Genomic DNA, 22011 nt, shown 5'->3' with positions numbered 1-22011 from the left:
GGTTTCTCACCTGCTGCAGGCCCCTGACTACCCGTCTTCTCCCTCACAGCCTCCAGCCCAGGCTGCATACTATGCCTCCGGCCCCCCCATGCAGCCCGCCCCCAGGTGGACGGCCCAGCCTCCGAGACCCTCCTGTGAGTGACTCAGCCCCTGGTACCCTCAGCCTGGCCCGCGGGGGTGGGCCCCGCAGGGCAGTGTGGAACCCGGGGCTAAGGACACCGGCTTTGGGGGCAAGCCCGGCTCTGCTAGTCCCCTGGGTGTTCATTCGGTGGGTAACTTCACCTCTGGTTTCCTCTTCTGAACGAGGTGTGCACGAAGCACCACGCAGTGCCCAACTTGTAAAAGACTCGCGGGTGTAGCCACTCTCTTCAGTTAGCGCCCAAGACTGGTCTGTGACCGTCACAATGAACTCCTGGGGCTGTGCTGCTGATGGATGGCCCCTCCCTAGGAGGGGCCCTCACCCTGACTTGACAGTGTCTTGGGGGCCCCGTGGGTGCAATCATGATGCCTGTGCCTCCTGGGCTCTGGGTAGAAACAAGTTGGCTTTGTAGTTGTAGATTTCCACACACTCCCCTTCCCCGGAGTCCGGGTCCGCCCGGCTCGGTGAATTCACTCATCTTTTTTGCTGAGAACGTTCTGGTTCCCCCTTCCCATTCCCTTCCTCACCCTGGAACCTTCAGGGTGCAGTGGGCCACTCGGATTGTCCTGCCCCACCAACTTTTCTGTCCATGTTCTCTGTGCCACAAGCCACCTATCCTCCAGCTGCCTCAGTGGTCCGGCCACCAGCCATGTTGCGGCGCCCCCCGGCCCAGGTCAGCAGTGTCAGGCAGGCCTCTACCCAGGTGCCGCCCCCGCTGCCCCACACCCAAAGAGTGGGTGAGTGTGGGCAGGGCCAAGACGAATGGGGGTGTGAGGAGGGCGGGGCAAGGGCTTGGTGCTGGGTCGGCACAGGTGGGGAGTCAGGACTGGCTTCCACGGTGACCTCGTCATGGGCCCTCTTGGAGAGCAGCGCCGACTGGAGGCCGTGTGGCATAGGAGTTCTCGTGGGCCCCGGAGTCCCCCAGACCCAGCTCCTGGGGCCAGCTCACTCTGTGGCCTTGCTAACCATCTGATCACCTCACCTTTAAAAGAGGGATGAAAATAGCACTCCGGTTTGGTCCCGCGGGTGAATGAGCTCACACGTGCCAGGGCTTAGCCTCAGATCGGACCTTAGCGAGGACGCAGGAGCCGTGTGCACGTCTATGTGCCGGCCTCCTGGCTCGCGCTGGGCTGCTACGTGGACGCTCATCTTGAGGCTTTGTGGTTTTCGATCGCCGTCAGGCCGTAACAGCCCCGTTATTTCTTACAGCCAACATCGGCACCCAGACCACAGGAGCCGGTGGGGTGGGATATTCTACACCAAGCGGGCCTCTCCTGACGCACAAATATCCCTCAGCACCACACAACCCTGGGGTAAGGCTGGCCTGACTGCCCTCTTAGTCCGGGCTCCGGGACGCTTGGCTCAGAACCTCGGCTAAGGCATTGGAGGCATTGGCCCTCTCTGGGCCTTGTTTTTTGTTTTTGTCTTTTTTCTTTTCTTTTCTTGAATTGGGAAGTTTCATTTACTAATGTGTGCAATCAAGAAACAATCCCCCTTACTAACAGAAGGAGGGAAAGGGCCAAGATCACATTTGGTTTATTAATTATGATTTGCTCTGCCTGGGTTATTAGAAAAATTAATCTGGGTTTCTTTAGTATTCAGCGTTGAGCAGCAAGGAAAGAGCTTCTAGAAATACGCTGAATATTTGAAAGGTTGTGATTAAAAAAGCTATGTATTTACCTCCCTGCCCCCTGCCCAAGTCCCAAACTCGGCATTATCCTATCCTGTCTAGAATTTCAATGTGTATACTTCAAACTCTTTCTTGCAAAAAGAACAGATGTCCTCTTTAAATGGCAAAATGCGCTGGAAGTTCCTGTAATGTGGAAGGGTCAGGAGTATGCTGGGGACGTGGCCATAAAGCTACGTGATAAAAAGTACGTTATTTGGCACAAAGTGAATAGTAATGCTTTCCTGCGGCAGCATTCAGGCGGGGGCCGTTCTAGGTTCCTGGCACTGGGGAAGGCATCCGAGTTGGAGTGTCTAGCCCACTGTGCCCTTGTTAGGGACATTGTCCGTACTTTGCCCCCTGCCCCACTCTCCAGAGCTTCCCTGGAGGCCTGTGCCCCGCTGACAGGGTAAGTGTGGCGAGGCCTTGCCTGTCCGTGGTGGTTGAGGGACGTGTCCCCCTCCTGTCCCATGTACAGATGCAGGAGCCCGCTGTGCGCATCCCGGGACAGGAGCCCCTGACGGCGTCCATGCTGGCCGCGGCACCGCTGCCCGAGCAAAAGCAGATGATCGGTGAGTGGCCGCAGCCGGAAGCGGGGGCTGAGAGGGGGCCAGCCTGGTGGGGCGAGACCTTGGGTGGAGGTCAGACGTGTGGACGAGGTCCAGCATTGCTGCGGACCGACCTGCTGGGTGACCTTGCTGGGGTCGCCTCTGCTCTCTCGGCCTCCCTCCCTCCCTTAAAACACTGGTCAGAGCAGACGGTCCCGAGAGTTCTTCAGCTCTGCTGTTCCAGGCCCCCGACGGGCTGGAGAGAGCCCAGCTGTGGGCAGACTGGGGGCCAGGAGCCAGGGTGTGGTCTTGGGTTTCTGCCGGTGGGCGTCGCAGCTCCTCACCTCTCCTGAAGGGGAAGAGGCTGTCCCCACATGTCATCCAGCTCCCAGTGGCCACTGCAGGGAGGCGGGAGATAAGTGGGCATGGGGCATGGGGCAAACACACGTTCCCTGCTGGGCTGTGAGTTCCTTGTGCAGTTCGTCCCCAGTGCAGTGTCTATGGCAGGCCCTGCCAAAGGATGCCACTCACTGTCGAATGAATGACAGGCTTGCTACTGGGTGGCAGGTTCTTCCGTCCGTGGCCACCAAGATGTCCAGAGCCGCTCTGAGGGCCCCCTTTGCCACCACCCTGTTGTTTCCTCAGCTCACTTGGGGTCTTGCCACTTCCAACTGCTCAAAGGAAATTCTACATGGGCTTCATGGAGGCAGGAGGCTGTTAGCCGTTCCCTGTAAACCTCTTCACTTTACTCGTGGGAAAACCTCTCCCACCCCAGCACCCCAGCACCCCAGCCTGGCCAGACCCTCCCCACATGGCCGAGAGGGGCTGGCTACCAGTGCTAGGCCCTGTCACTAGAAGTGCCTGATGGTGGAAGGTGAATTTATCTTGTATATGTGGCTCCCCCCGCCCCCTCAAAAGTCCAGTTGGGCATTAGCATATCTTGTCTAGAATTCCAGTGTGTATTTGGGAACTATTTCTTTTAAGATGAGCAAGAGTAGTCTTTAAACCCCAAGTCGGTGTCCGACCCTGTGTAGGTAACTTCACCTAGAGTATCAAATTTGATTCTTCAAATTAGCCTCCGAAGCAGGGTTTGCTCTGCGCACTTTATGGTTGGGAAAGAGGCTCCCAGTGGAGCTCAGGGACACAGCCTGGAAGGAGCAGTTCTGGGACGAGCCCCCAGATGCCTCACTGCTCCATTCCACGGTACCCACCACCCTGCCCCCCGCCCCTGGGCTGCTGGGTTATCAGCCAGGTGTTCTATACAGGTGAGCGTCTGTACCCCCTCATCTACGATACCCACACCCAGCTGGCGGGCAAGATCACGGGCATGCTGCTGGAGATCGACAACTCGGAGCTGCTGCTCATGCTGGAGTCCCCAGAGTCCCTCAATGCCAAGGTGGTCTGGGTGCCAGGGTGCCCTGCGAGAGCTCATGACAAAGACCTCTCCCAGAAGGGCTCCCAGGCTGTGGCTGGGACGGTTTCCCTTTTCCCTAATGCCAGCTAGTACTTGCTGAATCTTTGAGCGGCGGGGGGGAGCGGGGGGTGGGGTACTATCCCAGCCCTTCCAGATTATTCTCTGCAGCAGCTCCCCGTGCAAGGTTTTGGTACAAGGAGCTGTGTTGTGACGGAGTATAGGGTTAAGATTGTCCCAGCTGTCCAGCAGTGGACACCTGTCTGGAGCAGGTGACTGGGTTTCCGTCAGGGGCACTTGGGGGCAGCAGTGCCGTGGAGGGAGGGGACTTCGAGTACCCAGCACGCTTAGGCACTCCTCTCCTAGGGCCCCGCGGGGCAGTGGCACCAACCCCCCCCCCCCCCCCCCCCCGTGTCCCACAGGTGGAAGAGGCTTTGGCGGTGCTGCATGCACACCAGGCCACAGAGCTGACGACGGGGAACGTGCTCTGAAACCAGGTGGGCGGCTCGGGGTGGGGCCGGGGGGACAGACGGACACAGAAGCCGCTGAGCCCAAGGGAAGCCGGGAAAAACTAGTCAGGGACTGACTTTCAGAAACTGTGTGGCTGCCTTTCTCTGAGGCACCAAGGAGTTTGGGGGAAGCTGTAAGGATCAAAGGAAAAGGACAGACGGTAGGATCAGAAGGAGTGTCGACCACCGTGCAGAGTGCGGTGTCCTCTTACCAGCTACCCTGCCTGGCCTCACTGGGGACGGGCCGGGCTCCCCTGCGCGTTGGCCGGCTTCACACTCCTTGCCGGAAGGCCTGCCTTGGCCCATTACCTTCTTAGTTGAAGGCCGCGAGTCTGCTCTATGTCAGAAACATCTATTCCTACCCTTTCATCCCCAGAAAACGGAATCCTCACTCCCTTGGCTGACAAGAGAATGGCGTTTCCTGCTCTTGGCTCTCCGTCCCTGGGAACCGTAACTTATTTCCCCACGGGGCCGTATCTGTACTTGAGCTCTGGATGTGGAACGAAGGCTAGTCACCCCGCCAGCCTATCACCTTTTGCTTTGTGCATTAAAAGTGCTGCAAACTCTGTCTTGTCTCCCAGGAGGCCTTCTTGTGTCTGAGGGAGGTGGGGCAGAGCAAAGGGTGGGGGTTTGACTGGGCTGGGGAATTGCCTGGAAGGAGCAGAAACCCAGAGAGTGCAGTAGGTGTGTGCCCGCGAGCAGATCCGCACCCAGCAGTGCTCCTCACACAGCACTGAGAGAAGAACTAAAGCTACGGGTGCCCGTGTCTGACGCACATGGAGCTTTCTGGGCGCCTGGCTTGACTGCCCTGCAGCGCAGGTATACACCCCAGAAGCACCAACTGCTTCTGGGCTCTGGCTGACTGAGGGGCTGTGTAACGTAATTCTAGAAGAAACCACACAGAATCGCTTTCGGATACCTGCCCAAGTCATGATTTTACCTTCTATGTGTTCATGAGCAAATCAAGATGCTTGCCTTCCAGACCTTGAGAAGAAAACGTCAATTGTGAATGGATGTCACCACTAAGCCTGCCTCCCATCAGTTAAAGAGTCTTGCCTGAGAGGTGACAATAAAAGGGGTACAGCTCCCCACTCTGGTCCCTTGGCCACGCACATGGGTGTCTCTGTGAACCCTAAAATCTGCTTAGCTCAGAGGTCTGTGGACTCATCCTTCAGAGGTCAGAAGCTGTGCTACCAGCTGAATGGTGCTCAGCACTCCTGTGACAGGAAGCAGAGGGACAATGAAATCCCTCTGCTGTGTCTTAGAGTCCTCAAACTGCTCGCTGCTCCATTAAGGGGAAAACAATGTGGGCGCCCAGGGGGCTCCTTTGGTTAAGCATTTGCCTTCGGCTCAGGTCATGATCCCGGGGTCCTGGGATCGACTCGGGCTTCCTGCTCTGCAGGGAGTCTGCTTCTCTCTCTGCCCTTCCTCCCACTTGTTCTCTCAAAAATCTTAAATTGTCCCCCCCCCTTTTTTTTTAACTGGGACACAGCCCAGGAAAGCACTTTCTGGTCCCGGTCCTCACCCTCTCCTCTCAGCTGAGGCCTTTACAAACGTCTGTTTTGTCTGCTGGGACTGCCTTTCTGCCCTCTTCCCCAGTTAAGCTCTCACGTTAGAACTCAATGCAAGCTTTACCTCCTCAGGGACCCCTTGCCCCCCAAGTCGGGGAGAAGCGCCGCATGATGGCTCCTCTAAGACGCGCAGGCTGCAGTCTGCTGCTGGGGTTCTCGGCCTCAGCCGTCCGAGAGCGGGGACCGTGTCGGTTACTGTGCTTTCCCCCGCACTGTACACACAGCCTGACCCATGCACACAGTCCAGGAAGTCTGGTCGACGAGTGCGCAAGTGCTCAACACGCTGCAGCTCTTTGTTCCTGCAAAGTTCCAAGCACGAAGTGTACGGAAGTACGGCAGACATCTACGTACCAGAAAGATGTTTAATGCAATAGCTTGGATACACAGTTCAACAAAATCAGTCCATTTAGTTCAAATTAACTTCGCGTGACAAAGAACCAAGAAGCTTGGAGGGGGCCACTGTTGAGGTCAAAAGATGGTCCCTGCCCAGAGTGGAAGGACACAGACTCCAAGGCCTTTTCTCTCCATCCCACCTTTAGGAGCGGCCACACCTCCAGACTCTTAAAACCGCTCAGGCACTTCCCCGCAGGAGGGGGTAGCAGCCCAGAGCTACAGACAAGGCCACCTGCGGGTCAGGATTCTGTGTCCCTACCAGAGGAGGGCCCAGCCAAAAGGCACTGGAGCTCAGAACACCGGGAGCTCTGGGACGGACAGGGTGGGGATGGCAGCCCTGGAGAACCAGCTCAACAGGCTGCTTTGGGCTCTAGTTTACCCCTCCCCAACCTCCCGACCCCCGCGCTCACTTTGCTCAGATGAACCACAGTGAGATGGGTCTGGGGAAGCTAGGAGGGCAGCCGTGGGGAGCATGCTTGGGGCAGCGTCCGAGCCAAGTGCTCTGCTAGCTGTCCGGGGCAGGCGGCAGTGGGGACCGTTCCAGCAGAACACCATCTGGGGGTTTTTTGTTTTGTTTTTTCTTTTTACTACTCTGAGCTTAATTCTGAACAAAGCAAAGCCTCTTAAGGGGTGGGAAGCCAGCACGTCTGAGTGGCCTCAGAGCTCGCTCGGGGGCATGCTGGGTCCCAGGAGCAGGCACAGAGGAGGGAGCTCGGGCAGAGGCTTCCCGCTAACCTTCTGGGTCTTTAGTTTAAACTCTGCTTAACTTCCTGCTGCAGCCTCCGGGCAGGGCCGTTCCTGGGCTCAAGCTGCAGGAGACTGCTGATGTCTGCCAAGCTGGATTTGTAGTCCTGAGAGGAGAGAGAAGGGGCTGAGGACGGAGACCTGACTGAGGTGGGCCGGGGCTGCCAAGGCCCACAGGGTCTCGAACCCCAGCCTGCGGGCCTGCCCTGAGCCACCGCGGGGGCTGCCCTGGGGGGGTGGGGCCACCACAGGCACAGGCGTCTCAGCTGGTGCCTTTCGGTCGGGCTCTTTACCTTGAGTGCCTTGTAGGCTTGCGCTCGTCTGTACAACGCCTTCACGTTCTTTCCATCCCGCCGGAGGGCCTCCGTGCAGTCCCTCACCGCTTCCTTGTACTGCTTCAGGGCCAGATGGCAGAGCGCTCTGCCGGGAAAGGCCGTCGGGAGGGTCCGGTCACTGCTCCGCGGCCGCCCACCAGCCGAGCGGTGACCTGGGAGGCGGCAGACACCGCTCGGGGCCGGTGGCCGTGCGGCTTCCTCACCCTCGCGGTGCGGGGGGGCGAGGGGACCGGCGCCAGCACTGGGGCCGCCGCGGGGCGGACGCTCCACGTCCCGGCCGTCCTGGCCATGGGGCCTGTCCCTTGGGCTGCCTCCCGCTCCCAGCCTGCGCTCTTTTGCTCCTGAACCCCGCCTGCCCCGCCCCCGACGGATTGAGAAGTCCTCTACCGTAAGTACTGGACCCTGAGCACGCACACGCGGACACGTCAGCGGGCAGGTGCAGGGTCTGCGGCTCACTCTGAAATGCGCCCAAACCAAGCGGCACCGGTCAGTGGCTCCGTGCGATAGAGCAAACGTAGCAAAATGTTAACGGGGAATTTGGGTGGTAGGTGTGAGTGTCCAACGTACAATTCTTTCAACTTACACCGTGAAAACTTTCATAATCATGGGGAAAAAACAGCCGCATACATCCATACAACAAAATGTTTTGCATCGACGGGGAAAAAAGTGTGTACATCTTCCCCATTCTTTTCTCCGGAGATGGCCACTAAGAACAGGTGTGTCTTGGCGCTCCTTCTGTAACTCCACCCACTCTACCTCACCATTCCCGATGGGAGCACTATTCACTTAGTTGGATGAACCACAACTTATTTTGCCAATTCCTTATCTGGAGATATTTTTCATTGCTTTCGGTTTGCTAATACAAGATGCTGCCATGAGCATCCTTGTGCATAAAACTCAGGATGCCTACTGGGAGGAACGGATGGGTCAGCAGATACGTGCATTTATAACCGTGACTATTACTGCCAAAATGCTCTGCAAAGGAGCTGCTCTCTGAGGCTCTATCAGTAACTTTCTATTTTCCTGTAACTGTACTAACCCTGGGGTCAATCTTTAACTTCAGTCAATAATGGAAGAAAACAAAGTCCATTTTAATGTAGTTGCTTTAAATATGGGCAAAGCTCAGTATCTTTACATAAGGCTTTTTAACCTCATGAAATCAAATTTGCCTTTCCTTTAACGACCTCTCTGGTCCCTATCGCCCACCCCACAACAATGTTATTTTAATACTTTCCCCACTGCAAGATAATTAACCCATGCATTCTTCTACAACTTGGTGGTTTTATTTTCTACATTTGAAACTGTGATCCACTTAGAATTTACTTTAAAATACAGAGTGAGGTAGGGATTCAGGTTCATTTTTAATTTTAAATGAGACTCTTCTGAAGGTCCATTCAGGGCAAGCTGTAGGTGCTGGGCACCCGAGTGATATCCCCACTCAGGTACCAACTGCACAGAGAGAAGGGAAGGAAGCCAAAGACGATGAGCTGGTACACAGAGCTGCATAGGCACAAAGCGGAGCATTAAAATGGCATCAAGGATGTGGTATAATTTCAGCCACAATGGATGGAAAATTCAGTTTTGTGTCGAGTTATCAGTCCTCAAAATTAAATTTATAAATTCAATGTAACCACAACCAAAAGCCCACCAAGATACTTTTTGGAGTCTGTCAAAATGATCCGAAGGTTTAGCTAGAAGAACAAACCTGGGAAAATAGCCAGTGATGCTCTGATTAAGAACAGGGAGAAGACCAGCCCTACAAGATAGTATAAAGCACTAATAATTAAAACAGTGTGGCACAGGGGCGCCTGGGTGGCTCAGTCATTAAGCATCTGCCTTCGGCTCAGGTCACGATCCCAGGGTCCTGGGATCGAGCCCCGCATCGGGCTCCCTGCTCCGTGGGAGGCCTGCTTCTCCCTCTCCCACTCCCCCTGCTTGTGTTCCCTCTTTGTCAAATAAATAAATAAAAGCTAAAAAAAAAACAAAACAAAACCTGTGGCAAAAACATACTTGTATGAAAAATTGTATTTAAACAAAACAAAGCATTGTCTTGAATGTATTAAAAATCCAGGAAAACAGGCTATTAGAGGTCTCTCTCAGTATGAAGCAAGTGAGTCCAGAGGGCCCAGAGATGGGGGCGTCAAAATGCTGCATCAGAAACCTAGAACAAACGGGCAACAGCCCTTCCTTCGGTGAGCCTGGCAGACTGAGGCATCCCTGGTCCAATCAGCCAGTAAAACCACAGGTCTCAAATTCGAAAATCCACGCTTTAAAACAAAAAGTTCTCTTTTGAACTTATTTGACAGCAAAACCTGACCTGCGCAGGCCTGAGGTTACATGGAATTTCCCCGTGTTTCAGGCAGAAATGTTAACAATGAACTTCAGCCACTGCCCAGACCCTGTGGGAGTATTATGTGATCCAATATACAGACCATATTACCTTACTCAGATCTGGAACACATTTTATCCCAAGAATTTTGGATAGGGAATGGCAAGACTATAGTAGATCCAAGATTTTTGAACTAAAGAGTAGTTATGTGTATGTTAGCAGGGCGGGAGAAACAATTTATAATATTTTGTAGTAAATCTTTTATAAGCAAGATTTGGATCAGATAAGGTCCCTTGCTGAATGTTCCAAGCTTCTGACAGTAAAACTAATAGAAAGATCTCATCGGAGCCAGGCTGCAAGTCTGTCTCCACCATTTACTGGCCGGTGAGCAGAGGTAAAGCCCTTCTGGCTCTGAGCTTCTGATTTCTTGACTTTAAAAGGGGAAGACCACCTACCACCAGTACGCCTGAGTGTGTTGCAAAACCGTGACTCCCACCCAATAAAGGAATAGTGACCCCACTGTCGGTGGAAAGAACCGGCATTCACGTCCAGCAGCTCGTGGTGCGGGGTGTTCAACAGGTCACACCCTTCAGGCTAGACGGGACCATCTCTCTTGCTCCCAGGCCAGGCGATAGTTAGTCCACACCCTGGGTTCTGTCCTGGTGCTGAGACGGTGCCAAGCCTTCTAATAGGAGGGTCCGGGGAACCCGTGGGGCTGGGGCAAAGGGGGAGGGCTACGAGACACACGTTGAGGCTGTGTTTGTATAAGCACACTGCTCTTACTTATGGAGTGTGCTCATCTGGATGGTTCATGAAAACCTGAGGGGGAGGGAGGCTGACAGAGCCCAGGCTCCACGTTGGCATCGCTCAGTTTCTTTCCTTTTCTTTGTTTTTAAGAGTTTTATTTATTTATTTAACAGAGAGAGAGCACAAGCAGGTGGTGTAGCAAGCAGAGGGAGAGGGAGAAGACTCCCCGCCGAGCAAGGAGCCTGATGCGGGGCTCGATCCCAGGACCCTGGGACCACGACCCGAGCCGAAGGCAGTTGCCCAACCGAGCCACCCAGGCGCCCCGGCATCGCTCAGTGTCTATTCCTTTAAAAGAGCAAATGCCACTGGCCACACCTGCCTCACGGGGACCAAAACAACTGGGAATGCCTATCTCGAGCTGCGACACACTGACTAAGCGCTAGGAATGAAGAGCCCGCCCCAGTCCGAGAGAAGACTACGGACAGCAGCCGACGTCCTGAAATCCCCCAGGCCAGTGGCTGGTGGCAGATACCTGTTGCTGTATGTGGCGGACTCCATGTCACTAAAGGAGAGGCTTTCACTGTACTTCTCAATAGCTTTCTTATGGTTTCCCTTCTTTACAAGCTCATTGCCTTCTTCCTTCAGAACTCTGGCTCTCTCCACATCCCCAGCAGAAGACACTAGATGCAAATTCAGAAGAGGAAAAAGCCATGGAGCGGGTGCCCGAGATCCACGAGGCCTCGCCGGCATCGGCTGTCCCGCGTCGTCTGCGGCCTTCTCCCCCCGCCCCGAGACTCCCTACACTGCTTGGAAGCAGCCTCCCGGGGGGAAGGAGCCCCCCTCACAGGGCTTCTGGGAAATTCAACAGGTTTTCAGTCAGAAGAGGTTGGGGAGTCCTGACGGAAACACACACAGACATGCACGTAAGAACAGATACGTGGTAAAGAGCAAGCTGGGTTCTAGCCCCAGCACTGCCCCTTAGTAGCCGGGGACCTCGGGCGACCTGCCTAAGTCTCTGGGACCTCAGTTTCTCTGTACGCTGGGCCATCAGCTACCCCACCCAGGGCTAGCGTCAGGACAAAACCTGAGAGTACACCACAAAGTGAGGAACACCCTATAAACTTAAAGCAGGAGAATAAAAAAGTATTTAAATAAGCAAGCATCTCAGAAAGAAAGAGTGTAGCTCCCGGGCTTGCAGAAGAGGGCAGAAGAGCCCACCGTTCCCCGTCTCTGCTTGGTCTGAGCCTGCACCTTCCCTCGCCTACCCCACGCCGCGTGGCCCCAGCCTTGACGGACAGAGACACGAGGTGAAATCCGGGCTGCTCGCCTGGCCCTCAGGCCCTTCACTGCGCAGCCGCAACTCAATGCTCCAGCCCCAGCTCCCAGATCACCGGGTTTCTTTAATTTTTAAAAAACTCTCTCTATAAAATCCTGAATATTTGCGACATGGGTAAGGTTTTAGGAACAAAACTAACACCCTTGAACTCATCCCTCACCTTAAGAAATAGAACATTTACTAAGACCTTTAAAGCCCTATGGGGCCCCCCTCCCCAAGTCAATCCATCCCTGGAGGAAACCATGATCCCCAATCCTGTGCTTCCTTCCCCCCTTTTTTTCTTGGTAGCTTAACTATATACGATAGTTCCTACAAACCATTTGCTGTTCATTTTGTTTTTAAATCTCGTATAAAAGAATAAATAATTCAAGTATTCCTCAGATTCGGCCGTATTGATGCAGATCCCTGTAGTTCGTTCGCACTGCTGTGCTACGGCTCGTTCATCCCTTCTACTGAGAGCCCTGCGCTGTTTCCGGTTCTGTTGTTTGCTCTTGCAAACACCCTGCTGTGAACCTTCCTGCGCGTCTCCTGGGGGGGCTGCGGCGTCCACACCCCTTCGGCTTTGCCCCGGCTCTCCACACACCAGCCGCAGGCGCGCGGATGGACTCCCACTGCTCCCCGTGATACCCACTGCACTGCATTCTCTAGCTCTCTCCACCGTCTCTGCCACAGATGCCCTTCCCTCCCCTTGCCCAGCTTAAGACCGCCCCCCTCAGCCCCCGCAATGTTCAGCTCAACCTGTCACCTCCTCCGGGAGCCTTTCCCCGACTCCTCCAAGTGCACACGTGTTGGTGCCTGTTTCAAACTCCCCAAACACTAAAGGCCCTGTGTCACGCCGTTCGGCACAGAGCTGGAAAACAGATGGCTCGGTGACTCTGAAAGAATGAAATACTTGGTAGGTGCCCTGAAGCCATTTTCGTTAGCGCCCCACATTTCCATTCTGGAGAAGAGTCGGGGGACACTTGCCAGGTTCCCACAAACCAGAGTGAACGCGACCCACGGCCAGACACGTTCCCTCCCAGGAAGGGGGGGTGACCCTGCCCTCCACTACCACCCACGGCAGGCTCCAGCCCTCAGACCTGCCGCACCTCCGCCCCTCAACACCTAGCTCACTGGGCCCAGCTAATTCCCTGGGGCGCCGGTGAACCGCTGCCTGAAGAACGGCCCCTCCATTTTACACGGTCAAGGTGAACAGTCTCCTGTTTTGGGGCTACCTGGCTTTGATCGCCCCTCCCTATTCCACCTCCAGGGCCTCACGTGGTGTGTGTGTTCCTGGGGAAGCGTCACCCTCTCGCTATGAAGGTGGGGGCAGATGGCTTAGGGCAGAGGTCATCACAAAATTTCAGCCCCTGGTCCCAGTGACCAGTTCCCAGAGAATGGCCTGTGACCAAACAGGCCAGAATACACCGAGACAGTGTATTTAAAGGGATTTAAAGGAAAGAAACCCTTTCTTAGGGAGCTCTCAGAAGAAAATCACCTCTTTCTCTTCCTCTGGGCCATGAGGCATGGCCTAAGGAGACGAGGCCAGGAACTACTTTATAGCTGTTTTACCACTGGGAGGGAAGACTGCCCCAAGACAAAGCAGACACACCAGAGAAGAGAGCTGAGAGGAGTACTGAGGAATGGAGTCCGAGTCTGATAATGTAGTGAGCTGCTGGAGCAAACCTTGCCTGAACCTGAACTCGGAACTTTCAGTTACATGAGCCAATACGTTCTCTTTGTTATTTTTACCAAAGTGTTGAGTTTTCTAAACCATCCTAGCTCATCCATCCCCACCACTGCCAGAGAAAAGAGAAGGGAACTAAAGCTGTATACCTATGAGCCACACTGAGCGTCCAACGTGCCTTCTCTATCTCTGAATCCAGACAGTGGTGGGAGGACTTTCGCATCGCCCTCAGGAAAGAATTGAGAAGACTCTAAGAGGTGAAGACTTACTGTTTCACAGATAATTTTTAGAGCTCAGCTTAAGCAAGGCCAATTTTTACAGGATGACTCTAAAGGAAGTGGCCATGGGGAGACTGTTAACACTCTGGGCAGGAAGTCACAGCTTACCTCTGCCCTTGGAAGTTGTGGTTTCTCTGAATTTTCTCTTAGCCTTCTCTTTGTGGTACTCCAAAGGCACGGAATCCCACCTCTTCTGAGCTGTGACAGGCACCAAGGGGATAGAAGGCAGCTTCAGGCGCCACTCGGGCCCCAGCGAGTCCACGAGAGCTCTGGTCATTCTGGAAAGGCAGACAGAATTACAGGGAGGTTTCCAGCTGGGTCAAGAAGATACTCCCCCTCTCATAAATCCAGAGGGGGTAGAGAGAGCCACCATCCCTCTACAACCTTCTGACACACAGCAGGAAAGGAACAGATGTCTGCCACCATGACACTCGTGCCCCGCCTGGCCGTCACTTGGCCACACTCTGTTAAGCCCGAAGTGGGGATGGCTGCTTGTTAAGGGTACTTAAACCTTACCCCCAAAGGACCACACATGCCCCCAAGAAAGGATCACATATCTTTTATTTTCTCAGTGGATCTATTAAAAGGCCAGGCAAGCACCTGACCTTTGATTAATGCTCAGAGATCTTTATAAAATACAAATCCTGTGTCATTCTCAAATTTTGAACTCCTCCAGCGGTTCCCACTTCCCTAGGCTGACAGGGCCCGAGATCTGGTGTGCCCCCCCCCCACCCCCGCTCCACTTTTACCAGGAGCCGCATTCCCTCTTGATCCGTATGTTCCAGCCTTTGCCCATGCTTTTCCCTCTACCTGGAATGATCTCTTCACTCTCCATCCCCCCCTTCTGGGCCCAGCTAACTTGCTTCAAATGTTGCTCAGGGACCACGTCCGTTTGGCTAAGAAATCTCCAGCACCTAGCACATCACCTGATACCCACCCGGGCCCAGTAAGCATGTGCTCGATCAGTGAATAAAGCCAACTGTATGCTTTTTCTGCCCCAACCACGGCGCTCCGTGCGACTAGAAGGACGGCGTCCCAGGTGGCGATCGCTACAAACTCACCGCCTCTGACTAAGCCCTCACAGCTGTTTTTCTGACTGGCACAGCTATTTCAAACCTCTACCCTCCTCAGCCCGGCTCCCTTACCCTCCTCCTTTTTCAGGGCAAACTTCCAGGTCCCACAAATGCAAACCCACCTGCGTGGGCACCGAATCCTTCCTAGGTCTCTCCTGTCACAGATGAAGAAGTGACGAGGCCAGTCTCTCCGCCTCAGCTCTGGGTCTCACCTCGTCCTGCCTCTGTCAGGAACCACCACCAGCAGCTCTCCTCTAGCTTCAGCCTTTCTCTCTACCGACTCCAAGTGGCCGCACTGAACCGTTTCCTCACTTAGTAAGACCCCCCTGGAGACCCCACTCTGCCATCGCAGCTGGACTCCTCTGCCTCTTCACGGCCAGGCTTCTCGAACCCCCTGCCACCCGGGCTTCTGACCCGCTGCATGCTTCCGTCACAACCACCAGTGACTCTCTTTCTTAAACTCAGAAGTCCACTAACTCATCGCAACACCTGATGGGAGTGAGGTTTTCATCCTTCTGGAAATACTTCTTCCCTAAAGGCTCCGAGTTTCCTCCTCCCCTCCGGCCGCTGTTCCCCCGAAGTCCCTCAAATGTTGCAGTTTTCTAAGCACCATCCTCTTCCCCTGGCTCACTTGTTGTGGGGGTCTTTTTTCCTCCCACAACCTCAACCCACCTCTATGCTGATGACCTTCGAATCCATAGGTCTGCCTTGTATTTGTCTCTTTTTGCTCCAAAACCCACGTAAATACCAACCACTGTCCTCATGTCTCTTGTCTCATGGTCCCCTCCAACTCAACATGTCAGCCACCAGGATGTTTCTCCTATTTTTCCCTTCTCACCACCCCCAACACCCAGATTCATCAAACTACTACCTAACTGTCCCCAGAACTGGTCCCACTGTCCTCTTTCCAGCATCTCCACCATCTGAGTTCCCGCCCAGCCCTTCCGACTCTGCTCTCCTTCACGTCATCCTGCAACACGGCAGCCAGTGAGCTTCTCTCTCAAATCTGCTCACACTGCCCCCCCCGCTGAAGACCCTTTCACAAAGCCTCACCGTGCCTGGATTAGGTCCGGGCCCTGTGTGGTCGGGCCTCACCTCACACGTCCGAGCTGAGCTCCTCGCCCGCAGTGCCAAGCGACATGGGACTTCTCACAATTCCTGGAACACATCACCCCGGCTCACCCTGCATAGCTGTCCTTCCTGCTGTGCTAGCCCCAGATCTCTTCGTTTCTCAGCCTCAGCTCACCTCCTCTGGGAAGTCCTAACTGGCTTCCTCCTTCCCCCCGGGCGGGCTGGGTGCCCCTTTCTGCCCCCTCAGCCCCCTGGGCCGCCTCCTACCGCAGCACTCACCACACTGTGGTGCGCGTGGCTGTGACTGACTGGGGCTCCCCACGAGACCGGGGGTTCCGTTAGGGCAGGAAGAGCTATGTGTCAGGCATCAGCCCAGGCCCTAGTGCAAAGTCGGGCACACAGAAGTGCCAGATTCTGTTGAATGACTGAAAGTAAAAGGAGGCAGAGAGAAAACCAGTCAAGCTAAAAATGATACACTAAACACGCGCCACGAAGTCCTGTGAAGGGTTTGCTGTGAGTGTAGCGTTTGGCTTTCTAGCAGCCCATGCAAAGAGGGGAAACACGATCAGTACACAAACGAGGGCAGCCACGAGGCGGAAACAAAGCACCACTCAGAAACTCAGAACAAAATGGCGCCTGATGAGCCTTGTGAAGGGGTCACAGTACCACAGGCCGACGCGTCCCTGCAAACACCAGCCTATAGCCTCGTGTCCCGGCTGCCTGCACCTGTGTCCCACTCTCCCCGCTCTAGTTAGGTCTGTGAAGCAAGTGGGGTCTTCCCCAGGGCACCTGGAACAATCCCTTACACAGAGCTCAATACCTTATTACCCCGGTAAGGAATCGGGAGCAGCTGGGCCATCGATCCATCAGTCCCCTCACTCTGACCCCTCAGGCCCCCGCTAACCACAACAGCGGACTGTCCTCCTGCACTTTCCCCACGTGCTCAGTAGGCCTCGGGGGACCCCCAAGAGATGACCAAAGCCATGGTCCCGAGTGAGTCCAGAGAGACTGTCTGCAGAGTCAGGCTCACCGGCTGATGCCGTCCAGGGCCGACGCCACACGGTCATCAATCTGCAGCACAGTCCTGTAGTCCACATAGGCCAGGGGGTACTTCTCCAGGGCCTCGTAGGCCGATGCCCGCCGCAGCAGGGGCTTCATGCTGAAGGGCATCAGGGCCAGTGCTCTAGAGCCAGAGGAAGAAATGTCACCGGCTGCTGAGTCACCCCCCGCCCCGCCCCCCGCAGCTCCTTCTAGGAAGCGTCATCCACAGCATTCAGTGTACAGGTCATATCTGGCACAGAGACGCTGCTAAAAATGTCAGGCCTTGGCAGAGGGACTTTCTATCTTTGACCAAAGTGGAGAAGGTATGATGAGCAGAAAACCACTAAGACTGTGAAATCTGTGTGCTCGTGCACCAATTTTCGAGTCGCAACCCCCCCAGATCAAGAACAAGCGCCTGTAGCTTTCATTCTTCCATGTGTTTCTATAGAGTCCGACCCGGTGGAAGAAACAGGCTCCGCAGTCAGATGGAGTGGTGTTTGAATTCTACCTCTGCCACCAGCCACGGGACCCCAGGCAGATCACCTTATGGCCTCAATTGGCTGCAACCCACTTCTAGCCTGGGCGGGACGGTAAACTTACCCCGCAGGGCGGTCATGAGCCCTCTGGGGAGGAAACCTAGCACGGGCCTGGTACGGAGCCACTGAGCACAGGCCCCACGAGCCCGCTCCCTCTCCTCCTCCCTCAGCTACCACCAGGGCACAAACCTAAGGCGATGCTGCAGACGTGTGTCAGCTCAGTGAGGAGGAGAGAAGGCGGTGTCAGACTGGCTTGCAGAAGAAAGAAGTATGACAAACCGTTGAACACCTGTTACAACAGGTCATCGATGGATAACTTCTTCTCCTTGCTTGTTTTGCGGCAATTCACTAACCTCGGTCCCTCTTTCTTTCCCTCTCACACACATCCACCCCAGAAAACACCGGGGCGAGCCAGTCACTAGCCTGCAACTCACCCTCATCCTCAGGTCCCCGATCTTACAAGGCCCATAAGGCCCACCTCTAAGTCCCCACCTGACTCCTGCTCTTTTGGCAGACTCCAAAGACACAAGTCAGGGGCCGTAAGCACCAAGTAGAGCCTCCTATCCTCGGTGAGCTGGTGACACTTAGGGACACGACCTCATTATCTGACACAGCTGTTAACTGCTGGGATCGACCCCAAGAAGAGAACAGGCCAGATGAACACAGCTTCCCCTCCGGGGACCCTGAGGCCCCGGAGGTCGCCCCCGCCCACTTACGAAGTGCAGTCTTTGATGCAGTCCCTGCAGTTGCCATCCTTCAAGTGGCAGGCTGCGCGGTTAGAGAAGAGGATACTTTCTTCTTCGGGGTTCGAACAACCTGGCCAGGGGGAAGCAGAAAGTACGAGATTAACAGGGTGGGAAATGGATGCCCCGGGACTCTGGGGTGTATTTCATACCCGGAGCTCTCTGGGCTTCCCACTCAGGCTCGTTGGGCTGCCAGGTTTGTCATTCTCACATGGGAGTGAGAGCAGCAAGCTTCCCGCCACTCACAGGGAACCAAACACCTTCTCCACTCACTCCCACTGAAGCTAGGACCAGGCAAAAGACAAAACATGAACCAGCTGGCTTCTGCTCAAGGAGATCCATGCTGTAACTATGTGTGTGTGTGCGCGCGTGCACGTGTGTGAATTTTGTTACAAAAAGCATGTAAACCCAATTAAGAGGGGTTCCTGAAAAAGGAAAAGAAAAATGTGATAAGGAGACTGAAGTCTCCTTCACTCTGAGAAAGAGACTAATCCTACCTGGTCAAATCAGAAAGGATTTTGCCAGGGAAGAGTCCTCTGGGTCTGGCAGGGCTATGCAGAACTTAATCAGAGGAAGGATTCAAGCGACCCAGTGTGGAGGAGAATTATCAGACACTTCTCTAAAGGCAATCCTTATCCTCAGGAATCGCAAAAGCCCATGTCTTTTACTGTGTAGCCACAATGACTTTCAATTTTAAAAATAATTTTTCGGGGCACCTGGGTGGCTCAGTTGGTTAAGTGTCTGCCATCGGCTCAGGTCATGATCCCGGAGTCCCAGGATCGAGCCCTCGTCGGGCTCGCCACTCAGCAGGGAGTCGGCTTCTCCCTCTGACACTCGCCCCTCCCGTGCTCTCCTCCCACTCTCTCAAATAGGTAACTAAAATCTTTAAAAAAGTAATTTTTCAACCACTTCATACCCACTAGCATAAGCCATAATGGAAAGCAAACAAACAAAACACCCCAAAAATTATTAAGTGTTGACTCCGTAATTCCACTCCTGGGTATATACCCCAAAGAAGTAAAACAAACTCTCTTCTGAAAATTACAAAACATTCAGAAAACAGTAAAACAGATGCTTGACATCCATCATTGGACTTGGCATACATTGTATTTGTTTCCAACCTTTTTCATTTTCGAGATGGCTAAAGTTCCACTCATCCTCACCCTTTTCCCTTTGCTTCCTGCCCAGACCTCCAGATGTCAGCACAGTCTTGAAGTTGGTAGGTAACATCCTCCCGTATGCATGTTTGCCCACTTCTATTACATATGCATTCACAGGGAAGAGAATATACCATTTTATATCTTTCAAAGCTTTCCGAAACTGAGTGGCACCCTACTCCCTATCCTTCCGCAACTTACTCTTTTTTCACTAAGTATGTTACCATATTGAGGCATGATGGCGTTCATTCAGTATCAACAATAACAAACTAATAAAATAAGAACTTTCCCCCTTATTTTGCCAGGCCCTGAGTGAGACATCAAAGTACAGGAAAAAAGTAAAATATATCCTTGCCCTTGAGGAACAAGCACAAGTACTCAAAACTCATAGTCCATATCAAGTCTCAAGTAGCAGAGGTGCGGTGGGAAGGGCAGCGGAGGAACTGAGGATCCTGCCCGTGAGCCCGCACGAGTCACTCAATCCCTCTGATCGCGTGTGCTCCCCTATCACATGAACATATCACTTCACAGACTTGCTGGAAGGGTTCATTTTGTTAGCTTGTTCCCTGCCGTCCTTTCAAGGTCAGCAAAAGTGATCAGAGAAATCAAGGGATTTGCCCAGAAATCATCTGGAAAATTAACAGCAAGAGCAGAACCAAATGCTGTTCCCCTACTAAGTCTAGACCCCAGGCCAGCCCTTCTAAGGATCCAGAATAAATCCATACAAAAGCACATGCTTTTCCAGACCAGCTGGGGTAGGATGAAAGAAAAAGGCAGTAATATCAATATCTCAGATTCGTCAGTGACTTCATCAAGTGAGGCTGAGATGAGGAGGCGGGCCTAAAGAGGAGTGTTCTAGAAAAACAAGAGGGGGCAAAAGAGGGGCTTGAAATTGCAGAAGTTCAAATAAGACAGACTGGAATTTGGAGAGGATGTGGGGAGAAGCCTAGCAAAATGACTCAAAACTTGGACTTGCAAATCAGTCAGACGCGCATTCAAATCCTGCCTCTGATATGTCTTCATTGTATAACCCAGTGTAGACAAATTGAACTCTTCTGGACTCCTCGTCCATAAACAGTCTTATCTGTAGGTTTGTAAGAAGATAAAAAAGAATGAGGTCTGCAGTGCCTAGCACACAGAAAAGCACTCAACAAATGCTAGCCAAGAAGAGAAGGCAAAGGGAAATAGGTACTACAGAAAATGAGGGCGCACGGGTAAGACACTTTGGAGGAGAGGTTTGGGGCAACGGGCTGATTAGAATGAGGCTTACCTCTTCTCCAAAGTGTCTTACCCAGGAGCTGGACACTGGGAGAACTGATAAAGGACATGGTGCTCCTCTTTTTAAAATAAAACTCCCCAGTAGCTTCCCATCAGGGAATAAAATCCAAACTCCCTACCACAGCCTACCGCGTAAAATGCCTACACAATAGGGCTCTGCCTATCTAACTGCCCTCAATACTTACAATTCCCCACTGGCTCACTATGGTCTGGCTCCTGCAACACACCACGCTTACTCTGTCTGGGGGCCCGTGGAATGAACAGTTCCCTCCACCTGGAATGCTCAGCACCCAAAACTGTGTGCACTTGGCTTCTTCTCATCATTCAGATGTCACTTCAAAGGTCACTTCTTCTTCAAAGTTGTCCTTGACCTTCCACTCCAAAGGAGCTCCCCAGTCACCTCTCTTACCACATCACTGTATTTGTCTTCTTTGCAGCCCTGATCCTTATCAGACAGGCCTTGTTTACATCTGGATAAAGAAAGCGTGGTATATCCATACAATGGAAAATAATGCAGCCTTAAAAAAGAAGGAAAACATCTGTCACATTGCTACAACATGGATTATAATGTCCTCAGGACCATTACGCTAAGTGAAATCAGTCACAAAAGCAAAATACCGTATGACTTCACTTATCTGAACTATCTAAACTAGTCAAAATCATAGCTACACAAAGTAGAAGGGTGGAAACCAAGGGCTGAGGGGAGGGAAGGAAGATCAGTGTTTAGTGGGTACAGAGTTTCACTGCTGCAGATGAAAAAGTTCTAGCGATCTGTTGCACAACAACGTGAATGTAAATACTTCACTTAAAAAATGGTTAAGACGGTGAATTTAATGCTGTGGGTTTTTTTGGGTTTTTTTTACCGATATAAAAAAATGTGATAAAACACCCATTAATATGGAAATATGTTTTTGATATGCCAGTAAGTGAAAAAGAACCAGTAATAAAACCGTATTACAATTTTAAAAAAGAGGGGGGCAGAGAGGGCCAAGGAAGTTTCTCGTAGGATGCCAAAGGGGGGAATGGGCGGGAAGGGTGCCCGGTGGGCCTGGTGAGCCAGCTAGCCGCGGGGAAATCAAGTCGCAAGCACCCCGGGCAGGAGCGAGGTCTGGGCGGCCGCGGCGGGGGACCCCGGAGTGAGTGGCCGGCCTGGCGGGGAAACGGCGGCCAGGGTCGTACCTTGCGCCTGCAGCATCCGCAGCGCGCGGCTGTAGAGCACCGTGGCCTCGGCGAACTGGCCGTTGCGGAAGCTCTGGTTGCCGGCGGCGCGGAGCCCGTCCACGGAGTCTGCGAGCTTGGGAACCATCCCGGGCCGGGCCGGCGCACCGGGGAGCGCGTCCGTTACCGCGCGGAGGCGTGCGCAACAGCGTCCGAGCTGGAACACCGCCTGGCGAGGACGTGAGTCCGACGGCCCACCACCCCGGGAGGGGGCGGGACGCA

General features: G+C 53.7%; 2 protein-coding genes across 9 annotated transcripts in view; one reads left to right on the top strand and one right to left on the bottom strand.

Annotated features, from left to right (window-relative positions):
* PABPC1L (poly(A) binding protein cytoplasmic 1 like) overlaps positions 1-12110 on the top strand; it is a 27885-nt gene extending 15775 nt beyond the window's left edge. Inside the window, exons 7-13 of one of the 5 annotated variants that reach the window (XM_081832688.1) lie at positions 50-134; positions 748-876; positions 1349-1452; positions 2284-2377; positions 3619-3749; positions 4187-4261; positions 4650-4841. In XM_081832688.1, coding sequence (XP_081688814.1) covers positions 50-134; positions 748-876; positions 1349-1452; positions 2284-2377; positions 3619-3749; positions 4187-4255 — 612 coding nt within the window. In that variant the 3' untranslated portion in view covers positions 4256-4261; positions 4650-4841. Of the gene's footprint in view, positions 1-49; positions 135-747; positions 877-1348; positions 1453-2283; positions 2378-3618 lie in introns of all 5 variants that reach the window. The other 4 variants (XR_014149058.1, XM_081832690.1, XM_081832687.1 and 1 more) reach the window with 4 other exon arrangements.
* Positions 6105-22011, bottom strand: TOMM34 (translocase of outer mitochondrial membrane 34). 4 transcript variants are annotated; one of them, XM_081832692.1, is made up of 9 exons: positions 21751-21871; positions 20757-21089; positions 18110-18209; positions 16847-16999; positions 13781-13950; positions 10925-11072; positions 7275-7401; positions 6973-7088; positions 6105-6187 (listed from the first exon to the last, which is right to left on the bottom strand). In XM_081832692.1, the coding sequence occupies exons 2-8, from the start codon at positions 20893-20895 to the stop codon at positions 6984-6986; spliced, it is 942 nt and encodes a 313-aa protein (XP_081688818.1). In that variant the 5' UTR covers positions 20896-21089; positions 21751-21871; the 3' UTR covers positions 6105-6187; positions 6973-6983. The 4 variants fall into 4 exon arrangements, with proteins under 4 accessions (XP_081688818.1, XP_030886012.1, XP_030886013.1 ...); XM_031030152.2 differs by lacking the exon at positions 6105-6187 and having other exon boundaries at positions 6193-7088; XM_031030153.2 differs by lacking the exon at positions 6105-6187 and having other exon boundaries at positions 6193-7088; positions 20808-21089.

This window comes from Leptonychotes weddellii, chromosome 10, assembly GCF_054177405.1.
Source record: "Leptonychotes weddellii isolate Sample4059 chromosome 10, ASM5417740v2, whole genome shotgun sequence".
NCBI classification, from domain to species: Eukaryota; Metazoa; Chordata; class Mammalia; order Carnivora; family Phocidae; genus Leptonychotes; species Leptonychotes weddellii.
Note: the sequence above shows the minus strand (reverse complement) of the source record. Positions and strands in the feature narration are given on the sequence as shown.

Bases quoted from the DNA above. Each gene is read 5' to 3' on its own strand.
- TOMM34 (XM_081832692.1), bottom strand. From the start codon at position 20,895: ATGATGAGAAGAAGCCAAGTGCACACAGTTTTGGGTGCTGAGCATTCC. The intron at 13,951-16,846 runs GTGAGCCTGACT...CTGCCTTTCCAG, and splicing joins GCCCTGGACGGCATCAGCCG to AATGACCAGAGCTCTCGTGG. The intron at 7,402-10,924 runs GTATCTGCCACC...CTTTCCCGGCAG, and splicing joins TCCGCCACATACAGCAACAG to AGCGCTCTGCCATCTGGCCC.